The following is a 26,533-nucleotide window of genomic DNA, read 5'->3' on the forward strand; positions in this document are numbered from 1 at the left end:
GTGCAGCCACATTGCCATGGTCCCAGCAGGCCCAGGTACCACATGTAGCACTTTGGAGTGAGGGCTGTGCCAGCACGTCCTCCTCCAGGAGTCACTGCTGTGCTCCCCAGGGAAAACCACCAGGAATTTCTGGTTTCCTACCCACACCTCACTCTGCTCAGGACCTCAGCTTTTCTATACCCACACTCCAAGAAGCACTGTAGTAGGTGTGCCCTTTTCCACAGCCAGATCTGAAAACGTGCTCAAGTTTATTCTGAACCAGGCTAACTTCTGGCTCCGTCACGCACTCCTTCACTTAAAGGTGGTGTAAGTAGCACACAGCAGGCCCTGCAGGATCCTGCCGTCTCGCTGATCTCCCGATAGCTCGCTCAACAAAGGCACCTCCTGCTCTGCAAGCTTCAACACCGTGTAATGGAAAAATAGAGAAGTGGGGCCCGGCCGTGCGTCAGCGGGTGTCTTGGCAACCTCCGCCTGCCCTGGGCTCGGCGATAGGCGCACAGGACTGTCTGTCTCTGCTTCGGGGTGAAATGTAGCATTCAGCATCCCCCTCTCCTCCCTTATGAGGAAGAAGGAGGAAATACCAGGTTTTGCTGGTGTCGCTGGAGCTTGCCGGGTGCTAATGAAGCAGTAGTTTATGATTGTTGTAAAGAATTTCATCGGTCTTCAGAGCAGCACAGAGGCATCTGGCACTCGGCCACTTGAGTTTGTATCTGTACAGGAAAAATGCTGAGTTTCTTCAAAGCTGCCACAGCATTTCCTATTTTTCAGTTAACAACGTGTTTTGCCGTACAGCACCAAATGTCAACAAAGAGCGAAGACCTATTTATGTTGCTTTGTAGTAAAGCTGAAGCAACAGGAAGCAGTGAGCCAGCTGGGTGCCTTCTGAGCCCTACAAAACCCCTATCCCATGTCAGCTGTAAAATGCACTGGGTTCCCACCACACCAGCAGGTTTAATCTCTGATGGGGGAAGAAGATGGGTTTTGGGGGTTGCCTTCCTGCCCTTGAGATGCTGTACAGAGGAGAGAAACCAAATGCACAGCTCTCAATTGCACTCACATTCAGAGGCTTTTTGTTCTTGCTGTCATTCATGCTTTTCCTTTTCAGGCAGCATTTCAGCACCAGCATGCATCTCAGTGCAAGTGCCTGTGCTGGTGCCTGCATTTTGCCAGAGAAACGGACAGTGCCAAGGGCCCTCTGTGTTTCTGAGGTCAAGAGGAGTCTGGAAGGGCACCAGCCCTCCTGAGTTTTCCTATGGCTCTGTTGGAGCAAGCCAGTTTTGGCAAGAGTTTCTAACCTTAATTACTTCTTTAATGCGAGAGCTATGGTCGCTGGCTTACTGAAATCAGCCCAAAAGGAGCTGCTGCTCTGAGGTTGGTATTTCTGGGTTGGAGAATGGAGGATGTCCAAGCTGGACGTGTGGTTTAGGTGGCAAGGTGCCTCTTTCCTTGCTGCAGGAAAACACTTGGAGCGTGAGCGGTGTGTTATAACACTGCAGATGATTTCACTGCGAGGGCAGGTACCAACTGCCTGTGGTGGGGCATAAAGCAGATCTCAGCTCCGGAGGCAGAGGAGGATGCTTTGCACCTTGGCATGCTGAAGCACCTCATTGAGCTGTCACTGAGCGAGAGGAAGCAGCAGCGCTTGCCCTCTCTGTTCCTGCACTCTGCAAATGCTGTCCTGGGTGTCCACAGCAGCCATGGGGTGAAGTCCTGGTCCCTCACTGCTCACTCCCCACAGCTTTCTCCACCAGCTGCTCATTTGGGAAGAAACCTCCTTTTTCTCTTTTTATTTTGATTTGGAAAAATAGAACTAGAAAAAGCCTGTTGGAGAACAAGTGACTAAGTGCTTCATGTGCTGCTGAAGTAAATGAACAGCAAAGTGTCTGAGGGGAGAAGATGACTAAGTTTTTCTGCCTCCTCTTCTGCTTCCTTCACCCTCTAAGAGGAGCTAAAGATAGTCGCCTGTGGCAGGAGAACTTCAGCAGCCGGCTGCTGCCCACAGACACAGTCTCGGAGATCGTGGGCTCGTGCCTTGCTGAAAACCTCGATGGTTCAGAGAACCGGGCGTCTTCCCTGCGCTCATTTCTCCTCTCCCTTGCTTATCCCCAAGGCGAAATATATTTAGAAATGCTAAGATACGACGAGCTAAACTCTGGCTTTGCTATATCCATGTTTATAATAGGTTCATTGTATTGCTTCTGCCAGTGCCCTTGCGATTATATTACTAGATATAACTACCCTTCATCATCTTGTCCTTTTTTGGTTCAAAATGGCTTGAACATCTTCTTCAAACATAACAGTGCTGTTCTGAGAAAGGCTACCTGGATTTAAATGTGGAACCCATGAGCTTTACTTCTTTAAAGGATGTTTCAGTCTTTTTCAGCTCATCAGGGAGAAGCCGCCGCTTGCTAAATCAGTACCTGGGGGCTGGCGCTGGAGTTATGTCCATAAACACTGTGTCATGCCACTCGCTTTAAAAATAGACTCTCTCAAGAGAAATATTTAGTTTAGAAACAATTTCACTTAAAGCAAAAATAGAAGCAATTGAATCTCTCTTTATAAATGATGAACTTAAATTGCCTGGGTCACCCCTGGGTGATGCTGTGTGCATCTGGTGTGTTGCCTACATTGCTGTGGTACTCAGACCCCTCTTCCCACATCCAGGGAGAAGGATGCTAGGATTTAGGGGGTGCCCTTAGGGCACTCGGCAACTATTCCCCCAGTTGACTGGATCCCCCCAAAACCCCAGCATCTTCCCCCTTGTGTCTGTGCCAGCATCAGCCCTCCCATGGTGACCCGGGGTCCCAAGCAAGCTCTCAGCAGGACAGGGTGTTCCTCCTGAGCCAGGGATTCAACACACAGCCACTGCAGAGGCAGTTTTCCATTATTAATGCTCAAAAGAAAGTTCCATTTTCCTGTTTCAGATGAGCATTTCCCTTTTTGGTTAGAGAAACCTCTTCCTCTCCAGCACCCTGTGAAGGGCTGTAAACATGCGTCGGAGGGGCAGGTTTCTTTGCCAGTCTTTGTATTCCTTTTTCCACCCAAACCCCACCCCTGTGGCATCACATGCACCAGCTCACAGGAGATCAGGGCCATTTACATAGGAGCAGCACGGTTTTTCCTCAGTTTCTTAGGACTTGACAGCTGAAATCCTTTCCTTGCCCTGCCCCTCCCCTGCATGTCAGCTCATGGTTGGGTTGGAAAATCCAACCCTGTGTGCCACGCTGGGATATGTGGTTGGGTAACCCTCTCTGAGGACGCCAGCCCCTTCCCTAAGGGCTCAGGGGTGTGCCGGGGTGCAGTGGGGCTTGCCAGCTCCATGCGCAAGCTTCAAAGGCAGCGTAGAAGCAGCGGTGTAGGAAACCCCCATCGCTCGTCACTACCAAGAAACCTCCTTGCCTGATGCTGTGACAGCTTCATCCCCACCACCCCACTGGCTTTTCCCTGGTGCAGGGCTGCGCAGTGTGCCGGATGGTCTCACACCAGGCAGGTGTGGCAGGACGTTGACTTTGGTGGCCCAGGTATGTACCCAGCCCTGCAGAAGTCAAGCTGTGTTGCTAAAGCTGGCGTTTTTCAATGACTCATAACTAAAATGGTTGCAGGGGTGTGCGTAAGGCTTTAACTCTGAAAATGAAGCTGAGGATAAAGATAAAGTCATTGCTGGGGCTGTGCTGAGGGCTGCTTGTTGTCAGACCTTCTGCTGTGATGGGTTTGGGGGGCAGCGTCCCTCTGTCCTGTTCGCTAAGGTTTCTTGTACCCATGGCACACAGCTGGGGCTCTGGCTCTGCTGAGCTTGTGCCACCCCTTGTCCTCACCAGGCTGGGTGGTGCCAAGCGTGCCCTGCCTGAATAAGCATGGGCACAGCAGGGTCTGGATCCGCACAGGACAGGGAACAGGGTCATCTGGCTGAAGTGAATGGGGATGTGCTCCCTGTTCCCAGCCTGACACTGCTATGGGGGGAATTGGGAATGAGCAGCTGAGCATATGCGATGCTCTGTGTTTGAAGGAGCCCCTGGCTTTAGTGCAGCCTCTGGTAGATGTGTTCAATGAGGAAGGAGTGACTGCAAGCAGCTTCTGAAGTGCTTCTCATACCCACTCAGGGTAGTGCAGCCAGGAAGCTGGTGGTGAAGAGAGATCTGGGATGCCCATGAGGTGGGCTTGGAAGCAGTCCATGGCAGATGAACTTAAGTCTGTCTCATTCTGGTAGAGGGAAGACCCATGTGTGCTCACAGACTCTGGTGCCAGGAGTAGTGAATGCTGTGATCTGTGAAAGCTGATCTGCGCTGCCCTTGCCTGAGCATCACCTTGCAGCACAAGGAGAGATTGGCCTGTGGGTGCATGATACTTGTAACAAGCCTCTCTTTGCCGTCAGTCCAGACCGTTGTTTCTAGTAGTGGGGTCAGTGCTGTTTTAACACCAGAGCTGTATTTTCACTCCTGGAGGAGGTTCTTCTGGTTGCTAATTTTATTTAGGAGCTGTGTAAGGAAAAGGGGTCCATCCCATGCTAGCATGTTGGTGTGCTGAGGAGCCTAGCTGAGGGAGGCTGGTGCTGCCAGCAGCTCCTGCATAAGCAGAAACTCCTCCAGCCACTTAGCAGAGTATTTGCGGTCCCAGCTCTGAAGCAGCAGAGACACTGAAACTCTAAGTAGTCCTTTAAATCATCAAAGTGCTATCCAAACATGAGGGACTCCAAACACAAATGAGAGTGCTAAACTGATTTAAGGGGGAATTAAAAGGTCACGCCTGTTGAACATTCTGCTTTAGAGTTTAGTCATGTTTATGAAACTTATAACTGCTCTTCTAAATCAGCTTTTTACACTTCATATACCCAGTAAATGTGGGTACATTCAGGGCTTATGACTAATTTAAAAAATCTTCTCTTCTAAACAAATTACCACAGCCGTAGCCTGGCTCTTTTTTTTTCTTCCTTCCATCGCTGCCTTCCCACTCCAGCCCAAGGCATTTAAAGCACATCCAAACGTTTCACTTGCTTGTGGAAGAGAGGTGCATTTCTCACTCACATATTCCACAAAGTAAAGTTCTCTTATGGCCAAATAGCAGAAGAGCAGCGAGCTACCTCCATGAGGGGGGAACAGCAATGGAAATGTGTCCAAGACCAGTGCGAGCTGCTGGGGGTTTCAGCAACTGGAAAGCTCAAGCCTAAGAGCCAGGCCTTTCTCATCCAGCTTCTGCAGGTTGCTTCACTGGCGTTGCATGACTTGGCATTGCTTTTGCATAATCTTGCTTGTGCATCATCAGTGCTTATGGGCATTATGCTTTTTATTTACATCATCCGTATCAATGCCTTCGCTGCTAATGCCAGAGGAAATGCTTCAGATGGCTACAATAGTACTGGAAGTCAGTGACTGCATGGTCTGGCCCATGTCCACCCTGCTTGCTAATAAGTCAGGCTGAATGGATGAGTGATGTAGCATCACACTGTAGTGTGTGCCTGCTATGGGCCTTGGGGGGCAGGAAGTCCATCTACGCCCCACTTCTTTGGGGCATGAGCTCTGGGCATTTCAATTCATGTCATGGCCCATGTCAGAGAGCAGACTAGTCCAGTCCCAAGATTTTCTGGGTCACCTCCTGAAACAGACAGAGAAATCAGACTCAGAAAACCAAGTATTAGAAGCTGCTTTGTTCTACTCATTGATAGCTCTTCTGTGTTTGATGTCTCTGACCCAAAATTCCTTTAAGAAGACTCTAAATGTAGCATCTCGGTTTAAATCCTTAAAAACTTGCCTTCAAGTGTAGAAGAGGGTATTTGGCAGCCTGAATCCTATGAGTAACTCTATCGCCCAGTCTAAACAAACTAGATTGGCAATAACTGGTACTTTACCATCTCCTGCTCTTCTGAGCACCTGTGTTGCTTCCCAACATACCCTGTGCCAGGGAGTCCCCTTCTCAGAGGACCTGGCCATCCCTTGGGAGGACCCAGCAAAGTCTACAGCTTCTGTCCCACCTCCTTGGCTTGTAAGAGCAGAGTTCCTGTGTGAAGGTGGTTTCTTGCAGGAAGGCTGTGTGTTCTGCCAAACCACTGCCCACTGGAACACTCTGTTGTAACTTTTAGGAGCTAAATCTCTTCTGTATCCTAAACTGCAGCTCTGGCCTTTAGCTGGATTTCAAATCAAGTGACCAGAGGCCAATGCAGTTGTTTGGTGTTGAGAAGGGCACATATTCTGGTCCCAGAGGGTGTGCTAGCTCCCACATTGTACAGTGATTTACAGTGGCAGGATTGGGCTCCCGGGATTTACAGTGTCAGGACGGGGAAGAATGGGGGTGTTCTTCCCCACCAGCAGGATGAGATTGGGAAGTGTAAAAGCTAAGCATGGGCTCAGGAGCCCACATCCCCAACTTGTACTGCGCTGCTAGAGGAGTCAGTGAGCAGAAATGACATTACGAACCAGAAAAAGACAGTGGTGAATACTCTGGAACTGGGAAAGGGATCAAACACAAGTCTCCAGATGGAAACAGAGCAGTTTCCATCAACGCCGATGACAAGTTCCCTGATACGGGGTCAGATCTTTGGACAGTACATCGTGTTTCTCAGCTGGACGCCTGATCTGGCTGCCTACAGCTCTGAGCACCAGCATGTTGCATAGATGGGCTGCAGCACTCCAGGACTCCTCACAAACCAGGTCACCAAGGCCCACTCTTGGCTACCAGCAAGTAGTTTAATCATCTGCTGGCTTTTAAAAGCTAGTTGCTTGCTGAGGAAGAAGCACTGTACATCCTAAGTAGCAGTGCAGCAAAAGCGATTAGCTGTTTCTGAATTATTCACTTACCTTCTCTAAGCTGAAAATTGCTTAACAAACTTTATTTGTGTGTGCTTAATGAGTGACAAATACATTTCCAGAGATCTGGATCAGTTCCTACTCAGGAGAGTAGGCTGAATGTGTCTAATGCTGGCAATTAATAATTCAACCGGCTTTATGGGAAAGTCACTTGCAGCTGATCTGCATTAGGAGGTTTTTGGCTTTGCTGAAGTAAAGGAAGAAATGCCTCATGGAGACAGCCATGACTTTCAGATCCAGTGCTCTCTCTTAGGCTTTTTTGGCTTCTTTCCTTCTTTGTCAAATTGAACAGAGAGCTATAACACAACAGTGAACCCCAAGAGTGGCACTGATGTGCGTCCCACACTGCTGTGCTCTGCTTGTGCTCTGTGGGTGAGGAGGTTGCAAATGTCCTTCTAGGTGATGGGTGACTTCTGTGCAGCTGGCTCCCACAGCCGCTCCGTTTCCTTCCATTGTGATAGGGGAGGTCAAACCGAAGGACTGCTGCTCACTCATCTGCCTTTGCTGCTTCTAATGCTCCTCGCTTCCACCACAAGCAGGAAGAGGGAGCCTGCAACAAGCTCCTGTTTTTTTCCAATACTCTGGAATATTGTTTCAATGATACGAACAGATGTTCCTGGCTTTCAGGGATTTTTACCAATGCTCCTCTATCACACATGCTGGTCTCTTGCAGACGGCAGGAAAGGCAGTAGCTTTATCTATGACCCTCTACCCGAGATCTTTGGTCTTGGTGGGACTGCTCCCAGTGGAGAAAAGGGCATTCCTCACAAAGCCAGAGAGGAGTGGCTTCTCTCCTGCCAGAGACAAAGTCCTTGCTGGCTAAAATGAGACTGTTCTGAAAAACAAAGCATCTGAAGTAAAAGAAATAATGCACCTGTTGGGATTTTCTCTCTCTCTAAATGAGACGGAGTCCTTGGAAAGCAGCAGAAGCTGCAATGCCCCAGCAAGAGCTTCTATACCCCAGCCGTCAAAATAATTCATCTAATAGGGCTTGGGGCTTGGATGGCTGGGCACCGAGAAATGTCTTTCAGTCATCAAACTGCATTTCCTTATATTCACTTGAGTGAAGTCAGTTGTTGGGCCTCACTTTATGTTTGCGGCCATGGGAGCCTGACTGGCATTGCCTCTCCCAGGTTTTGGCGAGCTGATGAGATTTTTATTGAATACCTTGTGTGACTAAACCAAAAAATGCCTCCTGATCCACAGCCTTCCCATGCAAGCTGCTCCTCTGGCCAAAACAAGGCTGTTTAGTGGTTGTGCAGTACAGAAGCAAATGCATTGGCATGGATAAGGGGAGTTTGCATAGGAAGAAGATGATGTAAAACATGTGCTGTCACTTGCTGCCAGCATCAGGGACAGTGGTCACAACCTCTGAAGCAGTCACTGGGCTCTTTCTGTTGCTGCCTGGGCAGAAGGAGATGTTCAGGTGATTGAGAGAAGGCAAAGCCAAGCAGGGCATAACGTCAGCTCTGCAGCACGTTAGCAGTTGCGCTCTGGAGCACATCACAGGAGGGTTTTCAGCCAGGCTCCTGCATTTTGATCGCCCACATGCCAGGACATGCCAGGAGGAGGCGTTCCATGGTACCTGCCAGCTCTGCCCCACTGCCCTCCGCACCCAGCACCCAGCACAATGAACAAAGCTGGCCTCCTCACCACGCTGGAGGAGTGACAAGCTTTTTCCCAGTCAAGGGAAACAATCATCACTAGGGAAACCTTAACTAGTTTTTAAAGACCAGAAGAAAACACATTCATTCTTTTAAACATGGAAAACTAAATGGCCTCTTTTTCCTTGGCTGTGTCCATGGGGCCACAGAGCAGACTGACGCAGAGTGAATTCTGTGGGTAAACGCTCCCCCCAGTTCTTTAGTTATTGAAGAAGAGGGCTCCCCAGCACAAAGCCTGCCTTCTCAGCTGCTCACCACGTTGTCTTTTAAAACAGCGAGGCTTCAGACACAAGGAGCAACTCACCAACCCTTCTACTTGTGAGTGAAACGTCCCGGAGCCCTTCTGAGCTGTGCCAAAAGCCCCTTCCCACAGGGGCTCCTGGCACCGCAGGGCTGCATCTCTCCTTTTGGAAGAGCTGGAAGTGAAAGCGAAGAGCATAGCAGGCCCACTATACCTTCCACCCTCACTAGCCCCATGGGAGAGTGGTAGGAGAGTCACCCTGGTGACTGAGGAGTGAGCAAGGGTGCTGGTGCGGGTGAAGGGAAAGCCAGGGTGTCACTCATGCAAGCCCCTGTGCTGCAGCAGTTCCACTGAAGCCAGGAGAAGCAGTGGGCAGTGGTGTCTCCTCGTAGTTTTCCTCTGTCTGTTCTGATCCTATGCTATTTCGGGATCTTCCTGAGAGAAAAGAGCTGAGGTTCTTTTCAGAATGGGGAAAACCCTTAATTGAACACTGCTCCCACTCTTTCCTATCCCCTGCCCCAGCTGTGTAATCTTGCCTCTGATGGTGAATGCTCTAGTTAATAAAAAGCGCTGAAATACAGGTCCAGCTCCTGCTATTTCCAGGAACATTTGGTCCCATAAAACCATAGGAAACCATAATTTCAGCAAATTAAATCAGTTACTGTCTATCTCTCTGGCTGAATGCATGGAAAGGAAAGTACCCCGCTGGCTCTGTGCACAGGGAGTCACACCAGTCAAATTCCACCAGCATCCGTGCTGGGAAAGGGAGGCGACAGGCAGTCCCAGCAAGGCACAGATCCTGCAAGCAGACGTTAAAGAAATGCCGTATGCTATAGGGAAAATGTACAGTGAGCACTGAGCTCATCAGTCACTTTTTGTTTAATCTAATTAAACACAATATATCCTCTGACCTTCTGGATTGGCACTAAATTCTCCTGTGTTGTTCTTTCCATATGAAGCTCTATTGACAGATGGGGAAAGCCTAGAGTTTGCTTTCAGCTTCAGATAAGTAAAGTTAAACATGCAGCAGATAAAACTGTTTTCCCAGCACTCCTCTCCCACTGACCAGTTGTGGGTGTTCACTGGAAGGGCTTAACTCCTCTGGCCCGTATCCCACCTCCAGCTTGGGGCACCATGCTCTGGGGCAAGCGAAAGCTGTAAGAGGGCAGAGACAGAAGCAGAGTGCTGCAGATCCCTTGGAAGTTCATTTTTAGAGCTGGTTCTGACAGTTGCTCAGCTTCATTTCCATGTGGCAGATGATGAGGGAAAACTGTGCCGCTCCTCACTAAATATATTTCAGAGTCACTAACTTGCTACCTAACAGCTCTAATTTGCTGCCTAACAGCTAATCAGTCATTTGCTGATGCTGGAACAGGTTTTAAATGAAAAGTGTGGAATTTCATCAGACACCTCATGCATGTTCACTGCTTACACAGGCTACATGCAGTCAACACGGCTTCGTGAGCCTTGCAGGAGGGAAGGCAACCAGGGAGCTGGATCTGGGGGAGAACAGGGTGCCAGGGTACCACAGGCAGGCATAGACTTTGATCATGCAAAAGAGTGTGAAGCATGCTCGGCTTTCGGCATGACAACCTGCCTGCTCACTTGTTGTAGGCAAACGAGAAGAGCACATAGATGTCCTTCACCAGCATCGCTTGGTAACACCACCCGCAAAGCTATTCTTTCCAGTGTGGGGAAAAATCCTTTAGTCCGAGTCGGGGGGGTTGTTGCAGGTAACCCCTCCACCATGTACATACAGCATACAGCTGCCCCTGTGCTCCTGCACCTACGTGCAATAATTCCTTGAAATATAAACCAAAAGTTACAGAAGAGCCTGGAGGCGATGCCCTCATGGTTCCTGACAGGCCGGGTGAAAGAAGATTTCTTTACTGTAAATAGCTTTAATGCTCCCTTTGTATATTAATAGTTCTTTGTGTATTAATAGGGCAGGAGGCACGCAGGAGAGAGGGGCTGTTTCCTGCACATGGCCATGGAGTCCAACTGGAGTGGTGTGAACCTCGCAGCTCCGATTTTCCATAGCCAGCTGCAGGAGCCCCACACAGGGGCTGGCAGGACCAGGATCCCAAGTTGTCAGCTTTGAGATAGATTTCTGAACAGAGGCCAGTGTTTGAATAAACACAGACCTCTAGCTGGAAGCTCTCAGCCATCCCCAGTGGCTCTGAAGGACCCTGCCAATGGTTCACAGCCACATAATATCTCTCTTGAAGCAGGAGGGAAAGTATGAAGGATGACCTTTTGGAGCAACTTCTTACCTGGGGAGAATCTTCAGGCAAAGAGGGTGCCAGGATCACTGGGGTTATTGGCTGCTGTCACTCTTGAGGGGTTTGCAGCAGGGATGGTCCTTCCTCTCTCCTGCAAGTGCCCATGTGGTTGTCCCCACAATGGCAGTGGGGAAGTGGCTGCATGAAGCCACAGCTTGCTGCAGTGGCCACAACTTGCTTCACAGTCTATTTCCAGCAAGTTGGGAGTGACTTGAGGTGAACAGAGCTGCCTCAAGCTTCTCCATAAATTAAGTCATTAAACATGTCCTTAGAACTTGGGTTGAAAATGCGTGGCCAAAGGTGTGCCTGAAATTAGGTAGTGCCTGGATGAAAATGATTCCCTTCAGTGTGTAGCGACAGGGACATGCAACCTGCTTCTCGTGTGGGTGTGCTCAGCGACTGGTCTTGTCTTGGGCAGCTCAGCAGAAAGGCTGTTGGGGTGTTTTGTGTATCTGGGGGGCTCCAGGCTATTACCCTAGGAGTGCATCACTCCTAGGAAAACCCCTGCAGGGGAAGCCAGGATAGCTTGTCCTGCTTCAGGGGCTGTTTGCCTTCATTCTGCTGTGCTTTGCTCAAGGTTCAAGCTATAAAGCTCTAACCACCAAAAAACAAAATCTTGGCTTGGGAAGACATGTTGCCTTGGCGTGTTTCCTGGGACTGAGTGACTTATGATGCTGTGCAGTAAGTGGGGGAAGGACTCCTTCTGCTTGTTTTAGAGGAGGTGGGTCACTCATCTGGAGTCCAAACTCTCTCTGAGACTTTTTCTTCCCCCTTCTTTTTTTCATGACATCAGCCAGGATTTGATGTTACTATTTTAAAAACAAAAGGAGGGGACACCCCCCCCACTTCCCTCCCACTCTCTGCCAAAAGGAGAACAAAGAACAACTAAAGCACACAAGTTCTGGCACTCTGTGTGGAAATAAAAACATTCATCCTCATGTCAGGTAGGGAACTGCCCGGCCCCCCTGCCAAAGCAAGCAAGCTGGGCGGCAGAGCAAACCCGTGGCATGGAGGAGCCTGGGCGCAGGGGATGCCCGGTGTCACCCCGCGCTTGGGCAGCTGCTTGCCAAATTCCTGCACTGCTGTCCCAGTGCCAGGGCACGCCGGAATGCTCCGGGCCATGGGCAGCCATCCAGGGAAGGGCCACCCTGCTCCTCCCGAGCTGGGAGGTGGGGAAGGACCTTTCTTCTTCTCCTCTCCTGCCCTTGGTCCTCACCGTGCAGGCAGCCCCTGCCTCTCCATGCAATGTGTCCCTGCTCCCCAGCGGGGCTGCCGCATGGTGCAGGGGTAACCCGGTGTGATTTCCACACTTTAAACACTAACATCTTTGTCTGGCTTCTTCCTCGCCATTTAAACATGTCAGCAGTTCCCAGCACGGATTCCTGTGCCGTGAGTTCACCCCCGATGAGCATCCAAACTGCAAGTCGGGGCTGCTGGCTCTTCCCTGCCTGTCTGCAAGGCATTACTGGAACAGGGGCTGGTTCTCCAAACACGAGGAAGAGATTACTTGAGCTTTCTGGAAGGCTCTCTCCCATGCCTTCAGAGCGGAGCAAATGAGGATAATTTTATCTGCGGGCTTCCAGCTGAACCCAGTAGCTCAGAGCAGGCAGGACTTACACCATCTGTTTGTCCCAGCTCCTGCAAGGAGGCATTTTTCCATTGTCACCGTTGCATATTCTTCGCCGGATTGTTTGTGCTGTTGCCTTCTGGGGCTGAGATAAGAGGTCATCTCCCTGCCTTTACTGGTGGCATGTTCCCTAGAACAATCCAGGGAAAAACTCTCGCAGGAAGGAGCCTTCGAAGGAGGCTTTCGTATGTCTGATGCAGCCCTTGTTACAGTCATGTAAATAGTTTTGTGTAATCTATCTGGCAAGAAACACAACATGTCAGAAGGGAATTGTTCTCTAAAACGTAGTTACGGATGGGCCGGAGCAGGCGGGTCGGTGGCACGTGGGTTGCCAGCTTAATGGACAAAGCAGCTGACATTCAGTGGGGAACAAAAGCCAGGCAGTGAGCCTCTGCCGGCTTGTGTGAGCATCTCCTGCTCCCTGCACAAGCTGGAGGTGAGTTATGTGGCCGGGGAGAAATCCTGGGCTCCTTTCCCTGCTCCGTCTGCAGTGATCTGATTGCAGTACCGAAGGATGGGTTAATGTCCCTGCTGCTTCTCCAGAGGGATGCGGGGAGTGGAGACAAAGCAGTACGGATGGCTGGGTCCTCTGCAGCAGCAGCCAACTGGAACAAGACTGTAACGCCATCCACTTCAGTGAAGTTACTTGTGATTTTTGAATATAGAGGCTCCGGCTTGGCACAGGGCAATGGGAAAAGAGCAGCTTCTCTGTTTGCTTCCATCCTGCGCTGGCTCTGGTGCCTCTTCCCATGTCCAAAACAGCTGTGTGCTGCCTGAAGTGACTTTACAGACGGTAAAAGCTTAAAACATTGCATTCACCTTCATGATTTTTTTTTCCTGTTAGAGCAAGTCATGGAGGAAGATCAAGAATATGGTGCACTGGTCCCCATTTGTGATGTCTTTCAAGAAGAAGTATCCTTGGATCCAGCTAGCGGGACACGCAGGTACGGAGCATGGGGAGGGGCAGAGCTGGGGAAAAGCTCTTCATTATCTCAGGTTAATGGGCTTTGTTGGCCAGAATTCCTTCTGACTGCTGCGTGAAGGTCACAGATTTCAGCTTCCACGTCTCTATCCCAGAAGAGTGACTTACCTAATGTTAAGAAGGGTGACGTGAAGGTGCAGTGCTCTGTGCTTTCAGGCTCCCATGGCCAAAAGGTATTACTGACACTATTTTCTCAAGCAGCAGAAAGCTGGGTCCTTTGAGTGAGACCCAAGCTCTTGCTGATCCACAGCAAAGCAGGTGATGCTGCCAAGCACAAAGGTGCCCCATGCATGAGCCTAGAGACAAAGGTGTGAACCTACCACAAAGCACACACAGGATGTGAGGCAGATGTGTTGGGTGCTGCAGGGCAGGTCTCTGCCCTGTTTAAGGTATGATGTCGCTGATCATAAACCTCTGACACTGGCAGCCTGAGCTTGAAAGTCCCAGCCTGCAGGGACTCTTTCAGGTGCAGGTGTCAATGGACATGCTTCCAGAGTGTGGGGCTGCCTTTCTTGTTCTGGGAAGGCACAGCATCATCCACCATCCAGTGCAAGTGTACACTGTCCCTTGTCACCCTCAGGTAGTTTCAAGGCAGCGGCCAACGGCAGGATACTGAAGAAGCACTGTGAATCCGAGCAGCGCTGCCTCGACCGCCTGATGAATGATGTCCTGAAGCCCTATGTTCCTGCCTACCATGGCGACGTGGTGAAAGATGGAGAGCGATACAACCAGATGGAAGATCTGCTGGCTGAATTCGACTCCCCCTGTGTCATGGACTGCAAAATGGGGGTCAGGTGAGTGGCTTTGGGGATATTGCTTGATAAGATACTCAAAGCAAATGCATCTCCTGGGTAAAACTCTCTGAAACACAACCTGCAACCTGCCTATCTGCCACATGAGGACACAGCCAAGGGTCAGGGAGCAAAAGGTGTGGGAAATCCTGCCCCTGGTGCCAGAGGGGTGAAATGAAGACATTTGAATGGCGCAGCTTCGGTGAGAGAGGCACTTTCCCTCTGCTCACCCTGTGCTCCCATGCACACTTGAGGGATAAAATGCGTGTGCTAAGTAGTTTAGAACCTTTCATGCAAAGTTCTTGAAACATTTCCTAATAGATGAGCAACACTACCCGTGTCCTCTCTGAGAAGCATCTACAGATCCCAAGCTGCAGCCATTTGGCCAGCAGCAGGTTTTGAGGGTGTCCCGGAGCAAATGTGAGCAGGGCTGGTGACCCCCGGTGGCTGCCAGCTTTGGAGCAGCCTTGAGCCACCGCTCAGCCCTGCGTCTGCTGCAGGCTGGCGGTAGTGCAGGTTGAGACCCCCCTCGCTGGCTAAGGCGCAGCCTGGACGCGATGGAGATGCTTGTGCTGCTGGAAAAGCTGATGGTTTCTGTGGGAGAGAGGAATCTTTATTTTTCCCCTCCTGAATTCCTGATGTGAAACTCGAACTGGCGTGTCGGGCTGTCAGCAGGGAAGAGACGAGGAATACTTTCCACCGGAGGGGTGGAGAGAAGGGCAGGGGGCCCCAGCGCAGCCACGTGTGCCTGGCTGGCACATACCATGCTGATGCGGGAAGGAGATGGGATCCACTCTGGACCCAGAGATGACAGCCACCAGAAGACCTGCTGGACATGCTGCCCAGGTGCCCCTGTGGCTGTCTCTGGGAGGAGGAAGGCCTCCTGCACACAAATCACAGATTGGATGATTTGGGCACTTGGGTTTTTGGAGCTAAGACAGGCAGAGCAGGCAAGGGGGCATATCTGCTGGGCACCATCATCTTCATCATTCAGTAAGGTGGTGTTGTGGAAGGAGCTGGTGAGGGAGGGTGGGTTGGGGTAATGCTGGGGAGAGGGGCATCCCCACAGCTGGGCAGATAAACTAAACCTCAAGGCTGTTAGATCTCTTTATTCTGCTCTTTTATTCTGCCTGCCCAGAAATCATGGCTTTGGTGATCTCAGCTGAAGCCTTTCATCATGTCCATCTGCAGTGTTTTTCATACGGTCTGGTGCCTGTGGATGTCATATCCCTGCCCTGAGAAAAGACACGAGTTTGCCTTGCTTAGCCTGTGGGAAACACAGGAACCCCATCCCACATAGTCTGCCTGGCATCCTCCCCATGCATTTTGCTTGGTTCTGAAGGTGAACCTCACTCTCAGTGCAGGGATTTTGGCACAAGGGACATGGGGAGAGGGCATAGCTCTTCTGCAGAGCTGGGCATGGTGAGTGGGAGGTATAGAGCACTTTGGAGGTGACAAATGGAGGGAGTCATTCCTGTGTCATTTTGCTGGGACATCTTCCCCAGCTTGATGAGTTGTTTGGAGAGAGTCTGGGCACCTGCCAGGCTGAGCTGGGGCAGGTTTGGGAGCCACAACAGGAGTTACATAGTGGTTTATTACTGCTGCAGGAAGTATTATTTTGTAGATGATGTTTTTCTGCATGCCTGAGTGCAGAAGTTCTCCATTAGCATTCTCTGGCTCAGAGTGGTGCTCCTCTGAAGGATGCATAAAACCAAGGTCTTGGCACACTGCTCCGCACTCTCCATCCTCCTTTCCGACACCCTAGTCCCGGAGCGATGGTAACTTCCCTCTTGCCTTCAACTCAGATGGGTCCTAGAGCGTGTGGGCACTTTTCTGGACACATCTTGAAAGCCATGTTTAGTTTGTGAGAGCCATTAAGTGACTGCTCAGGTCTGCTGAGTATTAGGGGACAAGGTCCCCTCAGGAACAAGCCAGTAACACCATGGGCACCTGTGAGAAGTAACTTCCCTTGTTACTGCCAAACTAGTTGTGGTTCCCTGATATACTGAGAAGATAACCAGGTGTTGATGATGGAGTGCTATTTAAATCAGGATCCATTTACCTGCAGTGGGGTTTGTTGTGTTATTTCTTGTGTTGCCTTATTCCACAGACATTGGCTCTTCTGGCTTGACCTGATTTCTGGGGCAAGGGCTGTCTATGGGCATGTGGCACATTCTCTGGTGGTTCTAGGGCCTTCTAATGTTTCCCTTCCTTCCTTGCAGGACATACTTGGAGGAGGAGCTGATAAAGGCCCGGAAGAAGCCAAGCCTGAGGAAGGACATGTACCAGAAGATGATTGAGGTGGACCCTGATGCCCCCACTGAGGAGGAGAACGTGCTGCGGGCAGTAACCAAGCCCCGCTACATGCAGTGGAGGGAGACCATCAGCTCGACTGCCACGCTGGGCTTCAGGATTGAGGGGATCAAGGTGAGGCTGCTCTGGGTGTGCAGAGCAGGGGGAACAGCTGCTGGGAGCATTTGGTAACCAAACTCACTCACAGAGGCACACACACAGCAGGTTTGTGGCAAGACCATGTCACATCAGGACATCCCTGGTCCCTGCAAGCCAAACCACCCTTATCAGCACCTGGCCTGGGGCAGAGCTGCTCTTCTGAGAGTGCAGCTGACCTCAGGGCACCAATGCAAGAGGACAGTTGGAGCTGTGAGTTTATCCCCAGTCGATGAGGAGGATGTATTTACATCCCTGCCTGGAAAAATTCAGCAACCGAGCCCTATGAAATAGGGTGAACACAAGTAGCAGCGCTTTCTGCCACACGTATAACCTGCTGACTGTGCTTGCTCAGAGCTCATGTTGCTGGAGACACCTGCTGGGATGCTTTTGTGTCCCCATTAGATGAGCCAGCCCAGGAGTTTTTCTCCTGGCAAGCAGGCTTTGCTCCAGAGAGATGTCTGGGATGGCACTTGATTAGGTCTGATGGCACAGAATTAGGTCTGTAACGTCAAAGCAGTTGTGTTAGGGCAAGAAGACTTGCGTGAACATTAGCAATGGCTTAATGACTTTTGATAGCCAGCCAACGAGTTAGAGGTAGTACCATACTTGAGCTAAGGGTTTCATCACATTCCTGGGCATGGTGTTGGCTTAGCAGCTGAGAGGAGCTCAGTCAAGCTGTGTCTGCAGCAAGTCAGGCTTGGGGCACTGCTGAGGGCCCAGAAGTAGCTCAAGGCAGCCACTTGCTCTTGGCAGAGATGATGGCTTGATTTCTACATGCATCTTTATTGAAGAAGTTTCTTTCTCTTGATGACAGGTTGTTTTTTTCCTGAGCTGGGCAGAATTCTCCCAGAACATCTATCTGAGTCTCTGCAGCTGCAGCCTTAAACTCCTGCACCTCTCCTGACTGGAGATAGTGGTGTAACAATGATAGAATTAAACCAAATGAAACCATTGCCTGAAAAAGCCAATACAGCAGATTCGTAGACTTTCTTGGTGGTGTTACCCTTCACCTCACTGGTCAAACACATGTTAGACCATAGGTTTATAAAGTGATGAGCAGGAATGGGTCACTCAAGCCGCTACTTCTGATTACCCACATACCAAACCACTGGTAGGAAGGGACTCATCTGCACTGCTGCGTGGGACAAAGTCCCTGGGCTGTGGGAAGCCCAGCCGAGCATGTTGCACACAGGAAGGAGGGCATCTTTTTCGTTCAGTGTTTCGTGGCCAGCAGAGGACAGTGCATTTATCCCTCACTCAACCACCCTCAGAAACCCAAGGAGCACACCTTGGGCTGAACCCCTTCCAGAGTCTTCTGTCAGCAGCACGAGGTACCCCTGCCTGTCCCACAGCGCTGTCTGGGATGCTGCCGGCCATGGTGCCCCACAGCAGTTTTCTGCAGTGCCTACATTGCGTCAGGGCACTTGCCTGCTCATGCAGCTCTTCCCTATCTCCCCAGCTTTCCCAAAGACCCTTTTCTGCTATGGATGCCTGCAAGCACGCTATGAGGTGCTGTGGCTCAGGACAACCCATTGCCTAGTTCCCACTGCTGCTGTTTTGCATTCCTAATGCTGTTGTTTTACTGGTGCTTATTAGGAAACTGAGGCTATATAAATAAGAATTGGGCCAGTGGGACCAAAGCTCCCATGTACTGCTTCTTCTCCTTGTTATAAAGGAATATCTGTCTATTTATAGTTCAGCATGATACACCCTTAGCCTCCAGTGGTGCTTCTCAGCCTGTCATCTGAGGACATTTAGAGGCCTTTAGAGCAAAGCAGGTTATATGTGAACCACTTGAAATGAAAAGTGTAAAAGAAAACCAAACCCAAAATCATATACCCATGCAAGGCCCAAAAGCCCCGTGGAGGGAAATAAAAGCTATAAAGAAGCAGTGAGAATTGCTCCTCTGTTTTGGATGACCACAAGTGAGCTGCTGCGTGGTGTGAGCAGTGGGGCAGCCCTTTAATTGAACAATGTTGGGAAGTGCTGGCCTCCAGGAGTAATCCTGCTGCTGTGCTAGGGGCTGACTAATTTGATCAAGGCTCTAATTAGTGTAATTCTCCTTAAATCCCTCACTTCTGGATTATTTCCCCCTAAGCTAAAGCATTAACAGTTCATGCTGGTTCTCAGCTGGCTTTTTTTCCAACAGGGCTGTAGGGCTGGTCATGCTGTGCCATATCCTTGTATTTGCCCTATTTCTGGGGTCAAGTCTCCACATTAAGGAACACTTCTTCAATCCTCTGAGTTGCTACTGAGTCCTTGGAGGAAATTCCAGGAAAATATTATTTAATGACACGTCCCCCCATGTTTTCTTTCCTGCTGCGGATGCTTCCATGGGAAGAGCAGGGGTGAATCTGCCTGACCCCTCGCTCATGGCTGGAGCCTGATACAGGAGAGCACCTTGTTGCGCAAGGGAAGGGCAGGATTTGGTCATGGATGCATGGACTGGAAGAGGGCACAGGGCAAGGAGCAGGGGTAACCTTTGGGGCAGCATGAGCAGATGAGGTCAACACTCAGCTCAGGGTTGGGACCTTTTACTGGCTGACCTCTTGCTTTCCAATGCGGCCCTGAGGATCCGGTTTTTCCTGTTTAAAATGGAAATTTTCCTGTACAAAAGGAGTTAATGACACTCATCTAACTTTGTGGAGTAGCTTGAAACTGTTAGAAGCTGTAGCTGTTAATGAAATTATCACACTAAAAGTAATACAACCGGTGACCCAGTTGAAGCTTCATGCAGCTCATTGCAAGAAGTACTGTGTTTAGTTCTGGAGTACTGTGTTCAGCTCTGGGGTACTTGGGCCTGCCCAGTGAGTCCAGAGAGGGCCTCAAAGATGCTCAGAGGGCTGGAGCACCTCTGCTATATAGAGACAGGCTGAGAGAGCTGGGCTTGTTCAGCCTGGAGAAAAGAAGGCTCCGGGAGACCTTAGAGCAGCTCCCAGTGCCTACGGCTGACAAGAAGTCTGGACAGGGACCTTTTACAAGGGCACAGGACATGGGGGAGTGGGTTTAAACTGACTTAAAGAGGGGAGATTTAGATAGATATTAGGCAGAAATTCTTCCCTGTGAGGGTGCTGAGGCGCTGGCACAGGGTGCCCAGAGAAGCTGTGGCTGCCCCATCCCTGGCAGTGTTCAAGGCCAGGTTGGACGGGGCTTGGAGCAACCTGGTCTAGTGGAAGGTGTCCCTGCCCGTGGCAGGGGGTTGGAACTGGATGAGCTTTAAGGTCCCTTCCAACCCAAACCAGTGTGGGATTCTATGGTAAGTGCCACTTCAAAGCAGATTCTCTCATCTGAGAGTCATTCACCATTGCCTGCGGCAAAGCCATGGTGGGACAGTATTTCCTGGGGCTGGGACTGTTGCAGGGTCACAGAACCAGCCCTGAAAAAGCCCTCACCTGGCTTTCCAAACATGAGCAGCTCACGAGCCCCATCTGAGGCCGAACACAGAGAGAGCTGGCTGACCCGAACCCTGCCCCAGTGACGCCAGTGCAAACTGGAATCACTGGTGGGGCGGAGGTTGCAATAGCCCTTATCAGCCCCCCTCACATTTGTGCTGTGTGGAAGCCAGCCCCCTCGGGGCTCGGACACCTGTAAATGTCATGGCAGTTGTCAGCCCCACAGCAGCAACGTCTGGCTGGGCAAGGAAACCGCGGGAGGCGAGTGATGATGGGAGCAGCACTGCGGATAAGCTGTTTGGCTTTCCTGAAGCCTAGATTGCCTTATCTGAAAGGCCATCTGTGGTTTTCATTTATTTTTAGGAGTGTTTAGAAGTCCATCTCCTTTCTTGGATGCTTTGTGGAAAGTTGTGCTCTTTACATGTGAAATTAGTGCTGTGGCATTTCTCCAAAGTGATATCTATCATCCCCCGGGAGAGGGTGGGTTGAGTTCTGAACTGCCACGTCAGGGCTCACGTAGCAGACGTAGAGCAGCTCAGCACCCTTCCCCTGTACATCACGCATGTGCCACCATGCATCCTCGGCCAGGCCTTCTGCCTGCTCTGCTGCAGCCTGCTGCCTCACAAGACACAACCAAAAGCAGAGAGCTTAGCTCTGCTTGGTCCATGAGCAGGATGGCTGCTATGGGCAGGGAGGTCTCCCGCAAGAAGGTTGTTCCTGGCCTCTGCTGATCCGTGCTCTGCCAGCCACTAACCTTGCTTTTAAGCCCTGTGGCAGCACGCAGTGGTCAGCCTGCATCCAGGGTGGTTTGACGTTGGTTGCACCCCATGCAAACAAAGTTTTTCCTGTAGACAAAGACCTTTCACACGCTGCTTTCGTTATCACCTTTGCACAAAACGCAAGCTGGAAGTTGGAAGTGTGGTGTTTGATTCATCCCAAACTGTACATCAGGTGTGGGTTTGGTACCAGGCTTGCCTTGCCAGGTCTCTGCAGCCTGGGCACTTGGACTACCCCAAGCTGGACTGGCTACCATGGCCAGCCCTCCATCCAGAGGGATGCACATGGCCCCATGCACATGGCCCACCCAGAGGCACTTCCCTAGATGGGTCTCAAAGTCCAGCTGGGGCCCAGAAATCTTTGGGACAGGTGATTTCATTGTGTTCTCTTCCTTCCCCAGCTTCTGCTCTGCTTCTTCATCCTTACTTCGTCTTCCCCAGCCCACAGGATGTCTTTTTGGCCTCTGTCCCTTTGCTCTATTGTGTGCACACGAGCTGTCTGGAGCAGTGGGATGGAGCACTGCAAGCAGAGCTGTGAGCTTGAGCACGTGTGGTTTAAAATAGCCCTGTATCCAGGAAGCGAGCTCTGCCTGCCTGACCCATGGCTGCTCCAGACAATGAAATGTGATGATCTAAAAATCAGCAGGCCTGGGGAAATGGGGAGAAACCTACAGGTTGCCCAGAGGTTCAGCCAGGAGCATGGATGTGCCTGTGGGGAAAAGGAGAGCACAAGGCTGCTTACTGCATCTTGGTGCCAGTGCTCCTGTCTTTGAGGGTTGCTGTCCATGGACTATCGAAGGCAAGACAGCTGTGGGGCTTGCCTCTTGTCTTCATCTCCTTGCTGCAGTGGTCTGTGGAGGACTTAGCATGGAAGGGGTTTTGTGCCAGCTCCTGAGATGTCGTCTCTGTCCACACTCAGTTTTGTCCTCCTGTGGTTGTGCTCTGCTTTCCTTCCCAAGCAGGGGTGCAGCCTGAGGCTGGTGTTGGTGCCTGTGCTCAGCCGCAGCAGTGATGGGAAGCCATTTGTGCACAGTGTGGCCAGAAATGAGTGATCTCCAGCCTGCTGGCAGCAAGCACCAGATCTGTGAGAGGTAGTTTGTCCACGCTGCCAGTGACCTCAGCAAATGTGTGATGGTGGAGACTTGCCATTTGCATTAAGGGGCAATGCAGCAGAGCTGTAGGATTTGGGATGTGCACGGCAGAGAACTGCAGCTTCTGCTCATAGTCATAGCATAGACAGGTCCTTCAGGTGCCAAAAAGGCTGGTTGCATCCTACTCAGAGACGTGCATGGCTGCTGAAACACCAGTCCTGTCCCAGCTCCCTCCCTCCCCACCCCGCTCAATGCTCTCCCTTCTTTTCAAGAAAGAGGACGGCACTGTGAACCGGGACTTCAAGAAGACACGGACAAAGGAACAAGTCACAGAGGCCTTCAGGGAGTTCACCAGAGGAAACCGCAATGTTTTGGTGAGTGGGTGATGTTGGGGGGCTGCCTGCAGAGAGCTCCTCCTGCAGAGGCTGCCCTCAGCTCATCAGCCCCTTGCCATAGGCGGCTGCATGGAAAATGCATGAAAACTGGCACAGAGAAACCCCATCCTGGCACAGGGGTGAGGGGAGAGCAGCGGAGGGCTAGGAGGGGACACGTTAACTGCAGCAGCACTGCTTCAGCCAGCCATGTCCAAGTCTGGTGAGGATGCTCAAGGGTTGATTCCAGAACCCATTGGGAGGCACAGCCATGCTCTGTCCCCTCCTCTCCGTGGGGCTGTCGGCAGTCTCTGAGCTTGTTTTGTACACCAGCATGAGATGGCAGGGGCTCCCACCCTGGCCATGCAGGCTGCCCTGGCCTTGGTCTCACAGGAAGGGTGGCCAAAGCATCTCCCTGCCCGTGCTATGTGCCCTCCACATGGCCGAGCCACAGTCAGCCTTTCCCAAGTTTCTCTATGTTGCCAGGAGAGTAAGAGACGGAGAAGTAAACAATTTACACTGACTGTGTCAAATATCCTATTTGACAAAGCACTTCCATTTCAAGCTGTACTATATAAAGCCTACAAACACAAGGCTGCAGCTGGAGTGGCCCTTGGGGCTGCCTCCTTCAAACCAAGCACATTCACTTCACCAATAGATACCCAGGGATTGTTCCTGGATTTGCAAATGAAGTTGCCTGGCTGCATTTTATCCCCAAAAATTTTGGAGCACACTCACACCATCATACCCTGGCTCTAGACTGGGCTCCTTGGCCAAACTGTTGCAATACATCTCCCCATGCATCTCCCCATGCAAAGTGTGAAAATGTAGGTGTATTATAGTGCCCAGATACCTGTTCTGTGTGCTCCTGTGCTTAGTCCTTCTATCTAAGCCTCAACATGGTGTTATCAAAGAAGCCACCTTTGAAGCAATTTGCAGGGATGCTTGAACAGGCACTTGGGTCTTGACCTGTCTGCTAACGAGTGTGAAAGCACTTCCACCTATGGTAGCAACTTTGCAGAAGTGCTGATAAGGGGTTACAGAAGCATCTCATGATGCTTGGCTGACTGAGTAATAAACTGACAACTGAGGTGAAGAGTTGACCTGTTAAAAAGAGTGCAGGTGAGATTAAAAAGCAGCCTGGCTGTGCATGCTGCTGAATTAGCTGTTCCCTCCTCGGAAGCACCATGGATGCAGCAGGAAAAGTCTGCTGAAGGGACTGGTTCAGCACAAGCAAATGCTCTCACTAGGTTTTGGAAGCAATAGGAGCTCAGAAGGTGATGTAGAGGCCAAAGGGATGAGTGGATCCCAAAAAGGAGGGGACACACTCCCAGGGGAAAGGTCTGTGGGAGAATGCTGAGCGCACGGCGGCTGAGGGACACCACCTGCATCTCTCCGTGCAAACTTGGTATCCCGGAGAGGGTGCTGGGAGGGGTGATGTTCCTGCCTGCCCCATGCAGCAGTTTTTATGTAGGCTTCCTGCAGCACTGACAGCTTGGGGGGTTTGTTTATGTCTTTTCAATTCCAGAACAGTTACCTTAACCGGTTGAAGGGCATCCGTGCTACGCTGGAGACATCCCCGTTCTTCAAGTGCCATGAGGTAAAGACTCGTGTCCAGATAGATCTGCTTGAAGATGCAAATGGTTTAATTTCAGCTTGTCCAAGGAGAAAAGAGAAGTCAGAGGCTGTAAATTTCTACAATTTTGAATTTATCCTTAATATCCATATTTTCATACTCCTGTTTATCTAATTCTTCATCAGCTGATGACTGAGAGATACTCATGTTTTGACATGGGCTCACATCTACTGAAAGCTAGTGTTCATGCAAGTTAAAAGTGGTTTAGGAAGAATTCCGGCTGCTTGTGGGCTTGTATGACTAGTAAAAATCCTTAGTGTGGAAGTATAGGGGTTTTCTGGGAAGGAATGCCTGTCTCAATGTGCATCAGGTGTCATGTGGCTGCTCCATAAGGCTTCAATATTGCAGATATTCTTGGACTGCCTTTGCTGAGCTGGCTGGGGCATCAACAGTAAGGACTATTCATAGAATTATAGAGTCACAGAATGGTTTGAGTTGGAAGGGACCTTAAAGCTCCAACCCCCTGCCACAGGCAGGGACACCTTCCACTAGATCAGGTTGCTCCAAGCCCTGTCCAACCTGGCCTTGAACACTGCCAGGGATGGGGCAGCCACAGCTTCTCCGGGCACCCTGTGCCAGCACCTCAGCACCCTCACAGGGAAGAATTTCTTCCTAATGTCTGATCTAAATTTCCCCTCTTTCAGTTTAAAGCCATTCCTCCTTGTCCTGTCACTACATGATTCCCCTGAAAAGAACTTCCTCCAGAAATGAATGTGCACAAAATCAACATTTTCTACAATGAAAATTCATCTCTGGTGGGAATACAAAAATGAAGCACTACATTTTTTGGCAGTTTCAATGAAACTGGACTACTCCATAATCTAATTATACCATGTTATTGCTTCAGCATTGGCAATGAGTATTTGCTATTACATCTGCTTAACAAAACGTGAGAGCACATGTCCTTGGCATGTGTTGTCTAAGGGCAAAAGAGCCTCATAGGAACCCTCGACTCAGAGAGCAGGAGCCACAGCTCCAAGAGCCCACTGCCCCTCACTAGCAGCCACCTTGGCCGCAGCCACTCATGGAAGGGAGATGTCAAAACCCAGGGTTTCAGGTCAGTTCAACACAGGAAACAAAATGCTCCCTGAAACTAAGCACCAGGGTTTCATTTGGAAACACAGAAACAAAACAGCCTTTCAAGGAGGCTTTGAAAAGAGTTTCCACTCCTTAAAAATTAAAAAGCAGCAGCTTTGACTTTCTGTCCCACTTTCTTGAGATGAAGCACAGCAGAAGGTCTGCCAAGCTCTGTGTGTCCCTCCACTGAGCCGTCGCTGGGCAGGGCTCCTCCAAGGAGCTGCAGAAGAATTTGGAGACCCAGGACGGGCTTTTCCTTAATGTTAAAATGCTCTGTCCCAGCCAAGAGTGGGCTTTGAGAGCTTAGAAGAAGAGCTCTAGATAATAATTTCTGAGAAATAATAGATATCGCTGGCCTTTGGATGTTTTCCCAATGTGCTGGAGGAGGAAGTCTCCTCAAAAATGTAAATTCATAATAGCTTTTACAAACAGTACACGCTTCCCGTTTGAGACCCTTGTCTAAAGGCAAACCTCAAACCAAATCCTGCTGACAGCACAGATGTGGGAGTCCCCAGTAACATTTAGTGCTGCTCTTTCAGAGGGCTGACACCAGCTGGATGCCCCTACAGCTGTGCTCCTCCACATATCTGCACATTGTGTGGGGCAATCTTGGCTCTCAGCATGCTGTGTCCTGCCTAACTGCTACTGATACAAGGGCAAGTGAGTTCATCATCCACCAGTTCATGCATGTCAGATGTAATTTGGAAGACAGTCTTCACGTAGGCCAGCTCTGAAGTGCACCCATTAGTGCTTTTCTGTAGTATTGCCTGCTGAAACCTGACCGGAGGAGCAGATTCAGCAGAAGAGCGCAATGGTGGATGGACTGACACTGATATGTGTTCCCAAGCCTTGGGTAGCCACAGCAGAGTTGCTGATGGGTGGCAGCCTGGAGGCTGGGCTGAGCTGGAGGTACCCGCAGGCTGAGCATCTCTGCGTTGTGGGTGGTGAGCGTTGGGCTTGTGGGGTCTCATCACTGCGTGTGACAGGCCTTGAGGCTTATGTTGTGAAAGGTGATGTGCTTCACTTCCCCAAATGCATCTCTGGGCTTCCCCACACTTGCCCAGACAGTACTTGCAGGATTTTCCCAAAGGCTGATCAGGATATAAAAGAGCTCTTCGAAGTAGATGCAGCTGAGTGAACTCATGGATAAGGAAATTCACCTACATGCACCTCTGTAACTTGCATTCCCAGAGCATTGTGAAAGCCAGGGGAATGTTCTAAGGGGAATGTGGGTGCAATTGGATGGTGTTTCAGGCAGGGGACAGCACATTGCAAGTAACTTGTACCCGGAGCATCCCCATCCCTGTCGTGATTGATGGCTGCAGGGCTAGTGAGTGTGAATAGCACAAGCCAGT

The 26,533-nt window shown here is 50.5% G+C and overlaps 1 protein-coding gene across 1 annotated transcript in view; it reads left to right on the top strand.

The window, feature by feature from the left end:
- Positions 1-26,533, top strand: part of ITPKB (inositol-trisphosphate 3-kinase B) — a gene marked incomplete at its 5' end in the record, with an annotated part of 64,861 nt that overhangs the window by 37,243 nt on the left and 1,085 nt on the right. The window contains 5 exons of the mRNA XM_080614833.1: positions 13,456-13,555; positions 14,174-14,387; positions 16,607-16,811; positions 22,367-22,468; positions 23,994-24,065. Of these exons, the coding sequence (XP_080470959.1) occupies positions 13,456-13,555; positions 14,174-14,387; positions 16,607-16,811; positions 22,367-22,468; positions 23,994-24,065 (693 nt within the window). The remainder of the gene's footprint in view (positions 1-13,455; positions 13,556-14,173; positions 14,388-16,606; positions 16,812-22,366; positions 22,469-23,993; positions 24,066-26,533) is intronic.

The sequence above is a fragment of the Psittacula echo genome (assembly GCF_963264785.1).
Source record: "Psittacula echo genome assembly, chromosome: 4".
NCBI lineage: Eukaryota > Metazoa > Chordata > Aves > Psittaciformes > Psittacidae > Psittacula > Psittacula echo.